Below are 9,531 nucleotides of genomic sequence, written 5' to 3' on the forward strand. Positions count from 1 at the left end.
TGTGTGTAGGCACAGATCCACAGGTGGAGAAGCAGGTGGAGAAGGTGAGCACTTTGAGCATAGTGAGGAGAGATACTGCCTTGCTGCTCCGAGACTTCAAACAAGGGGCCTCTAACTGGATCCATTCTCTGCTGGATAGAGGGAGTGCAGGTACATGTATAGGGCTGAAATAGAGGGTATTCAGTACTCATTGTGAAGAGTGCATCTAAAACATTGTGCTGAGTGTGTCATTATCAATTTGTCATTTTATGATTATAATCCCTACACTCACTGATGATGATGCCTTCGTAAGAGTGCAGCTGGCTAATTATTTGATCTGTTTTAATTAGGTTTAAATTAAGGCACACACATGCCCCGTAGCACTCTGCTTTGCTTGACATAATTGGCTTCATAGTGATAATAGCCATTTGTTCAGAGCTATATGTGGTAGCTTCTGAACTCATTCTCCAGCTTGTGGTGCATGACCCACAGATGGTTTGGTGGAAAGCAGTCTTCTGAGTGTGTGCTGACTGAATGGTTCCGAATGGAGGCCCCGATTCAGTCTGTATCTGTCATCTAAGCGGGCTGTTAAAGCATACCTGGAAGGCTAATGCATGCATGATCCTACAACCCAATTTTATTTTTTGCCACAACTCCACAATTCCTTCCTCTTCTTTCTACCGTAGTATTAAAGGGTTAGTTCACCCTTAAAATGAAAATTCTGTAATTGAACACAAATTAAGATATTTTTGATGAAATTTTTCTGCAAAACTTTTTCGCAGAATTTTATTAAGTGATGAGAGTACTTTTTGTGCACAAAAATGAACAAAAATAAATTTATTCAACAATTTCATTCTAGCTTGTGCCAGTCTCCTACACATTGTATAAATAAAGCAACTCCCACGTCATCATTATGTGCATGCATCGTGTTGCTCACGTGAACAGAATCGGCTGCAGCATCTAAATTGCTGTCTATGGAGCGGCCTTGAGAGCTCTTGGATTTCATCAAAAATATCTTCATTTGTGTTCTGAAGATGAACGAAGGTCTCACAGGTTTGAAATAACCCTTTAATAACTCCTCAACCCTTTGGCCTCAGTGACCTTCCCCATGATATTCAAACAACAATAGCTTTCTCCCAAGGTTTATTTTTCTCCATCATGCACTGATGGAGTTTTGGTTCCTTGCCAATGTCTCCTTTGGCTTGGCTTGCTCAGTTGGGGACACTAAAATTTTGATCTAAGTTTTCAACTAAATATCCAAATAACATAAATTACTAAATTAACTGTATCAACTATATTACTGATCTGCCCACATTGTTGTATATGATAAATTGAAATAAACTGATAACATCACCAATTCTCCAGAAGGACTATACAGCAAAATAAAATCCTGTTTAAAGCTGTGAAGATGCTTTAAAACAATCATCATTGTAAAAGCGCTATATAAATAAAGTTCACTTGACTTGACTTCAGCCCTGCCTCCCATTCTTCAGTTGGTTGCTACCAATTACTATTTAAATTGTTTTAAAATTGTTATAATTGTATTAGAATTCTATACTATTTTGTATATGAGAATAAAAAATGAAACACTAAAATATTTTTTGAATGCTACAGATGAATTTAGGCATCACAATATTACAGTATACATTTTTTTTTTTTAAATATTTGCTGAAGATTACATTAAAGTGTTATAAAAGTGTTATTAGAGGACAGCAAAGGTTATATAAATAAGTGAGGCAAGCACAGTTAAATATTCAATATAATACTAAATTCATAAAATAAAACATCTCTAATATTGGCCAATAATAGATATGGAACTGACATTTTTCCATTTCTAATAAAATTGTCACAAATACTCTCTGACTGTATCTGCTTTTTTATTCTATTTATTGTGGTTTTGATTGCATAGTCGCACAGCTGGACTGAAAGGCTGACAGTAACCATCTCAGACAAGGCCCTTTGTAATGGCTTCACATATTGCGTTGTCAAATGTTCGTCGGTTTTTAAGTCAATGGTTAAATGGGCTACTATCAACCCCAGATCTCATATCATTTGAGTTCATTAGCTCACACAGAGAGAGAAAGAGTAGGGCTGTGCAGGATGTCAATGCAGTGTGGCTAAAAGGCATCATTAGTGTGGTGTCACACACAACACAAAGCATTCTAATTGCCTCATAATTTCCATGAATTCATTATTCACTATACCAGCATAGCTGAGAATAGTTTTTCACAAGATTATGACTATGGGCAATACAGCTGTGTTGTGACTGGTCAGTTGTGTGTCTTAATGTCTGTTTGTATGGTAGTTTGAGGGCCTTAATATTTTCCTGAATGTCTGTTTAATGCCACACACATGCACTTCACATCAAACAGTCACATGCCTTACCTCTCCCTGGCAACGGTTTCCTCGCCAACAGCCTCCACCAATGTCTGTGTAAAAGAGGGTCTTTGTAATCCCCCACCCCTGTTGCTTAAAATTCCTACTCTCTGCCCATTTGTAATCCTTTTACATATTTATTTACTTACTCTTTTGGCCGTTCTGTATATTTGCATTAAAAAATACATTCTGGAAGCATATCTGCACTCTAGAAGATTTCGATTAGAAATGTCCTCTTTTCCTGATTGCTTAGAACTTGTTTTGGGAATTCAGGATTACCTTTGCTTTGTTGCTTTTGTTTTTCCACCATCACATTTTGGGCCTGTTAATATCTAATGTAGATGTTATCTAATAAAATATTAAGCAGGAGTGCAACATCAGTCAATATATGTGACTTTAAAACATCCACATCACCAGGATGACCTTGAAATGACATTCATTGTCACTTACCTCTAAAAATGACTTAAATATCTCCCTTTTTTATTCTTTTCAGACTCCGTGAGAAAAAGCGTTTCAGAAGCATCTCTGACCTCTCCTCACACAGACCCTCCGGTGCCCGCCAAGACGTCCGACTACTCCCAGGGAAAAGGCTCTCTGAGGAGCCAGACATGCCAGGACTTGGGCACCCATGCTAACAGCAACGTACAGAAAAATGCCATCGAGACCGCCAACCACCTTAGCACCACCACAGCCAACCACAGCTCCATCCTTGACATCACTCTGACCCCTGAGAGCAAGGTACAGCTCCTCATCTTGTGCTTTAGAAGGTTTTAATCAAATTTCTGTTTTCGTCGTGTTCCTAAAGCTACCGTGGTGTCGAAGGTCTCTCTTTTACAGATTGCAACAGTGAGTCATATTAATCATCCTGCTGATTTGCATTCTACTAGGGTGCCAATCTCTGCTACACAGCATCCATCAGGCTGTTTTTCATGGCTTTATGAGTATGTGAAACATATGCCAATATTTGCGCTGATTAATTTGCACCAGAGTGAGAATGACCTGAGCCTTCAACAATTAAACAGTGATGCTTATATCATAGTCAAACATAACATTTAAATAACAGACAGTCCCATTGTTAGTAAGAATCTGGTATGTGTGCTGGAGTGCAGCACAGATGTTTGTACAGAGTATCAAATTGCCTTTGGTGGCAGAAAAACAGGAGTTTGTTATGCTGTAATTAGCATCAGAGTCAGAGCTGTGGCAGAACGCAGGCTGTCTAATGCACAGAATTAACTGGCCTCTTAACACTGCCTGGTTTTAATAGCTTGCAGTAAATTGTTGATCTGGTTATTTTAGTCTGGTACACTGTGTGCAAATAAATCGGATAGATTTTTTTTTGATTCTGCACAATTATTTCACTGTATTCTTCTCTGTCCGGCTCAGTGAAGTGAGAAAGGGTAGTGCTGAGAGTTTTGCAACTCTGAGAGAGTGCAAAGGGTTATGCTGCAATTATGTTATTTGGATTTTGCATGCCATTGTTCAAGTATGTGTTAAAATCCCACAGAGAATCCCATGATACGATGACGTCAGATGCGTGAATAATTGCTGGATTTGAAATGCTAATTTTTACTGCCTAGTTCAAATGAGTCTTCTCAACCTCTTCTCTCCTGACCTGAACCATCCCCATTCCTCTATGTTCCTTACAAATACCCACTACCCTATATAATAAATGAAATAAAAAAATATTCAAACATCATCAATATTGATGATAATAAGACATGTTTCTTGAGCACCAAATCAGCATATTAGAATGGCTTTTGAAGCACCATGTGACTGAAGATTGGAGTAATAATTCTAAAAATTCTGCTTTGCCATCACAAGAATAAATTACATTTTAAAATTCACTGAAATAGAAAACAGTTATTTTAAATTGTAGTATTTCACAATATGACTGTTTCTGTTTGTGTGCTCAAATAAATACAGCTTTGGTAAACACAAGAGAGTTCTTTAGTAAAATAATTTAAAAAAAAGTCTTACCAACCCCAAATTTTTAATATAGTTAAAAATAAATAAATATATGACCAGTGTGGCCCATAATGCTCATTATGCAGTAATATTTTAAATTAGAAAAGCTCAGGTAATTCAGATGTTTCACTTTGTTCATCTGCCAAGGGTGAACCTTGTTGCCTCATGTTCATATCGTATTGACCTCCATTTACCTCTACCTTTCTCCTAGCCTGAGGATGTGAGTTTCTTCCTTTGCAAAGAAGTGGATCCCTCTGTGTCAGAATCCTTTTCTGCTGTGGCCATTCCGCCCCCTGGTGGTGAGGAGGACTCTGAGGAACCCCGGGAGTTTCCTGACGGCTTTGAGCCTCTGCGTTCAGAGCAATTAGCAGAAATGAACGTGCAGAGTTCTCCCATTGTCAGAAACCCCTACATGTCCCCCCTTCTGGCTCCAGACAGCATGCTAAAGGGGCTACCTCCCATACACATAGTGGTAAGAGTGACTTTTTACATTTGATGAGTTTAAGATGATGTTTGTGTTAAGTACTTCATTTTAGGATAAGAAAATATTTAAAATGTTTTAGCTCCCCTCATAGGCACATGCCTATTGCCTATTTCTGAGACTTTTCTCCATCCCCCTTTTTCAGGCCTGTCATCTGGACCCTATGCTAGACGACTCTGTGATGTTTGCCAAAAGGCTGCGGGATGTGGGTCAGCCAGTGACCCTGTGCGTCGTGGATGACCTTCCTCATGGCTTCCTCAGCCTGTCACAGCTCTCGAGGGAGACTCGAGAAGCTGCTAACGTATGCATGGAGCGAATCAAGGATGTCTTCACCACAAAAGACCCTCCGCCAGAGATGCGCAAACACCGCAAATTGGAAAGGACCAATCAGAAGTCTTCTGCTACCAAAAAAGACCACATTCAACTTTCGCATGTGACCGTGCTGGAGGAGGGGGTATCTGTTGAGGGAGAGGGTTCTGTTATGGATGAGGAGGAACCTGCTGGTTTTTACCCTCCTCCCACTAATTCTGAATCTGAAAAGATTCCAGCCTAGATCTTGGACCGGTTTTGTTAAGAAGGAAACCAAAAGAGAGATGCATGTTATGTGAATAACATATTATGTGAATGAGGGTAAAGAGAGAAAAAAAATAAAGTAATTATCCGATTATTAAATGATAACATGTAAGAATTATATAAGACTTAAGTATTTAGTATTTATAGAGGAAAAAGATAAAAGGAATACACCTCTAGCTTTAGTATTCAAATATGATAGCGTACACATGCACTCCCTTTACACCTATTTTACCACTTTGCCTTTTGTTGCATTATACCAGCACAAAAACTAATATCCTGCCTTGTTATACAAAAACATCCCAGCACATAACGTCATTACTACAAATGGATGTATAAACACTCCTTATAGCACTAAATGTTCTTATACAATAATGAAATCTATCTACAAACTGTGATTCAATATTATACCTGTGTGTACCAGTTTATACTCAAATAGAATGCAATGCTGCTAGGCATCCTGGGGCTAAACTGACAAAAGCATTTATTAATGGTTGAATTTTTTTCTTTATAGTAGCTTTTGAAATATTTATGTCACTAAATTATAATATGGTGTTATTGTGTATGTCAATCACCCTTTATTAATTTACCTGCCTCTTGGCTCCTAGAGGACATCCTATGTGACTAGCATTTGAATGGGATTTCTAATGCAGCTTTGTCCTCATAGAGTTCAATGATTATTAAATGCAATTAATTGCGATCGAGTTTCCACAAGCATTCTGTGGAAAGAAAGCTCAAGTTACACAAAACAACACAGAATTTATGATATAGTGTTACTTGTGTTCTATGGTGCCCAGTGTTGCTGTATTAATGTGTTATAGTTTGCCACTATCATATATTATCTTCATAATGGCACAGAGAATTGTGTTTTTGTCTGTAAATGTTTACCCAAAATTGCTAGTTCACCCAAAAACAAAAATTCTGTCATCATTTTCTCACCCTCAAGTTGTTTCAAACCTGAATGACATTCTTGAAGAATGTTCCAACTATTTTTGATCAAACAATGAAAGCCACTGGGGTCCAAAACAAACCAACATGGGACCCTATTGACTTGACTTTAACGAGAGACAAAAACACTGAGAAACTTAAAAAAAAAAAAAAAAAAAAAATATATATATATATATATATATATATATATATATATATATATATATATATATATATATATATATATATATATATATATATATATATATATATACAGTCTTGTTCAAAATAATAGCAGTACAATGTGACTAACCAGAATAATCAAGGTTTTTAGTATATTTTTTATTGCTACGTGGCAAACAAGTTACCAGTAGGTTCAGTAGATTCTCAGAAAACAAACAAGACCCAGCATTCATGATATGCACGCTCTTAAGGCTGTGCAATTGGGCAATTAGTTGAAAGGGGTGTGTTCAAAAAAATAGCAGTGTCTACCTTTGACTGTACAAACTCAAAACTATTTTGTACAAACATTTTTTTTCTGGGATTTAGCAATCCTGTGAATCACTAAACTAATATTTAGTTGTATGACCACAGTTTTTTAAAACTGCTTGACATCTGTGTGGCATGGAGTCAACCAACTTGTGGCACCTCTCAGCTGTTATTCCACTCCATGATTCTTTAACAACATTCCACAATTCATTCACATTTCTTGGTTTTGCTTCAGAAACAGCATTTTTGATATCACCCCACAAGTTCTCAATTGGATTAAGGTCTGGAGATTGGGCTGGCCACTCCATAACATTAATAAATTAACAATTAAGACTTTGCCCGTTTACTAGTGTGTTTTGGGTCATTGTCTTGTTGAAACAACCGTTTCAAGGGCATGTGCTCTTCAGCATAGGGCAACATGACCTCTTCAAGTATTTTAACATATGCAAACTGATCCATGATCCCTGGTATGCGATAAATAGGCCCAACACCATAGTAGGAGAAACATGCCCATATCATGATGCTTGCACCTCCATGCTTCACTGTCTTCACTGTGTACTGTGGCTTGAATTCAGAGTTTGGGGGTCGTCTCACAAACTGCCTGTGGCCCTTGGACCCAAAAAGAACAATTTTACTCTCATCAGTCCACAAAATGTTCCTCCATTTCTCTTTAGGCCAGTTGATGTGTTCTTTGGCAAATTGTAACCTCTTCTGCACATGCCTTTTTTTTAACAGAGGGACTTTGCGGGGGATTCTTGAAAATAGATTAGCTTCACACAGACGTCTTTTAACTGTCACAGTACTTACAGGTAACTCCAGACTGTCTTTGATCATCCTGGAGGTGATCATTGGCTGAGCCTTTGCCATTCTGGTTATTCGTCTATCCATTTTGATGGTTGTCTTCCGTTTTCTTTCACGTCTCTCTGGTTTTGCTCTCCATTTTAAGGCATTGGAGATCATTTTAGCTGAACAGCCTATCATTTTTTGCACCTCTTTATAGGTTTTCCCCTCTCTAATCAACTTTTTAATCAAAGTACGCTGTTCTTCTGAACAATGTCTTGAACGACCCATTTTCCTCAGCTTTCAAATGCATGTTCAACAAGTGTTGGCTTCATCCTTAAATAGGGGCCACCTGATTCACACCTGTTTCTTCACAAAATTGATGACCTCAGTGATTGAATGCCACACTGCTATTTTTTTGAACACACCCCTTTCAACTAATTCAACTAATTGCCCAATTGCACAGCCTTAAGAGCGTGCATATCATGAATGCTGGGTCTCATTTGTTTTCTGAGAATCTACTGAACCTACTGGTAACTTGTTTGCCACGTAGCAATAAAAAATATACTAAAAACCTTGATTATTCTGGTTAGTCACATTGTACTGCTATTATTTTGAACAAGACTGTATATATATATATCCCATCAGGCAAAACACTGAAAGTCATGCAGGTTAGGAGAGTAAATAATGGCAGAATTAAAAAAAAAAACTCGGATGAATTACATCTTTAAGTCAAAGGTGGCGTCGAAATGACATATTTTGACTTAAGATTTGTTTATTATAATCACATTATAATCACATTATTTATCTGTTAGATTATATTACTTGTCAGAAAGTCAAGAATACATATACTGTTTTGAAAACTGGACAAAAACATGGGCTGTACCTCTTCATCACTGCCTTTTAGTCGGCAAGCTTCCATTAGTTTTTCCATCTCCCTCGTTCCTTCAGTCAGTTTGTTTCCCTCTTGTTCACAGTCGTGTCGCCTGTCCCCGTGCATGCTGACCCATTTTGAGCACACTTTTCAATTCTCACCCAGCCCATCCTAGAGGTATTTTAAGCAGATTCCCTTTACACCAAGCAACCTTGAGCCAATGAAATCTTTCAGCCTGCACATGTGTGATACATACCGCTGTGATGGCGTGTCTCTATTTGAATCAGGCCTCCTCTCTCTCTCTGGCACTAATTGACTCTATTGACTCAACGAAACAAAATCGCCAACATTGTGGCACTCCATTAAATGTATTAGTGCTGTATGGGAGGTTTAGACCTATGTGTGCAAAGCTCTGCAATGTGTCAGTGGCCTGACCTCCCGCAGTGTGTTTATATAGCGCAAATATCCTATTTAAAGTATTGTTGACCTTATTGAAACAACAATGAGGTATAATTCCATTTGCTGTCATTTTAAGATTCGCTCTGCTCAGCAGCACAGCACGACATGTCTTTTGGGACCGTATATATATTCTCGGCAAAGGCCTGGTCCTTATCGTGTGTCTATGATTGGATTAAGCCAGAACTGAAGTCAGGCTTTATCTGCTGAGAGAAAACAATGCTCCATCTACTGCTGATTGCAGCATTTGAGAGTCGGTTTCTAAGAGTGTCACGATATAAAAAGATTTGCTTGCTTGCTCTTTTCACCGTGTCAAAGCTGCTCCTTTCTGGTGACGGATTTGAAATGCCAAGGCTTGATTACTCTGCAGTTTTTGTTATGGTTCATATGTTATGCTTACTTATCTAGGTATTTTTGTCAGATGCTGCCTGTTTTGGTCAGCTTGCTTCTGTATGTGCATGTAAGTTGTGTTCAGAAAGTGTTTGTGTCCGTTCTGCATGGAAAAGCTTCTCAATGGCATTGTGCTTCTAGATTCTATTGTGTGTAGTCCCTTCATGAAACCATGACTAAAACAACCAGAACTGGGAGAGGAAAGATAAGACACTATGACGCCCTCTGGTTATCCGTTCCAGTC

The 9,531-nt window shown here is 38.2% G+C and overlaps 1 protein-coding gene across 3 annotated transcripts in view; it reads left to right on the forward strand.

Moving 5' to 3' along the window:
* Positions 1 to 6,475, forward strand: part of lipeb (lipase, hormone-sensitive b) — a 42,564-nt gene extending 36,089 nt beyond the window's left edge. For all 3 annotated transcript variants that reach the window (XM_067448632.1, XM_067448634.1, XM_067448633.1), the window contains 4 exons: positions 10 to 150; positions 2,849 to 3,093; positions 4,532 to 4,792; positions 4,947 to 6,475. In XM_067448632.1, coding sequence (XP_067304733.1) covers positions 10 to 150; positions 2,849 to 3,093; positions 4,532 to 4,792; positions 4,947 to 5,354 — 1,055 coding nt within the window. In that variant the 3' untranslated portion in view covers positions 5,355 to 6,475. The remainder of the gene's footprint in view (positions 1 to 9; positions 151 to 2,848; positions 3,094 to 4,531; positions 4,793 to 4,946) is intronic.
* The last annotated feature ends 3,056 nt before the right edge of the window (positions 6,476 to 9,531 follow it).

This window comes from Pseudorasbora parva, chromosome 7 (genome assembly GCF_024679245.1).
Source record: "Pseudorasbora parva isolate DD20220531a chromosome 7, ASM2467924v1, whole genome shotgun sequence".
Classification (NCBI taxonomy): domain Eukaryota; kingdom Metazoa; phylum Chordata; class Actinopteri; order Cypriniformes; family Gobionidae; genus Pseudorasbora; species Pseudorasbora parva.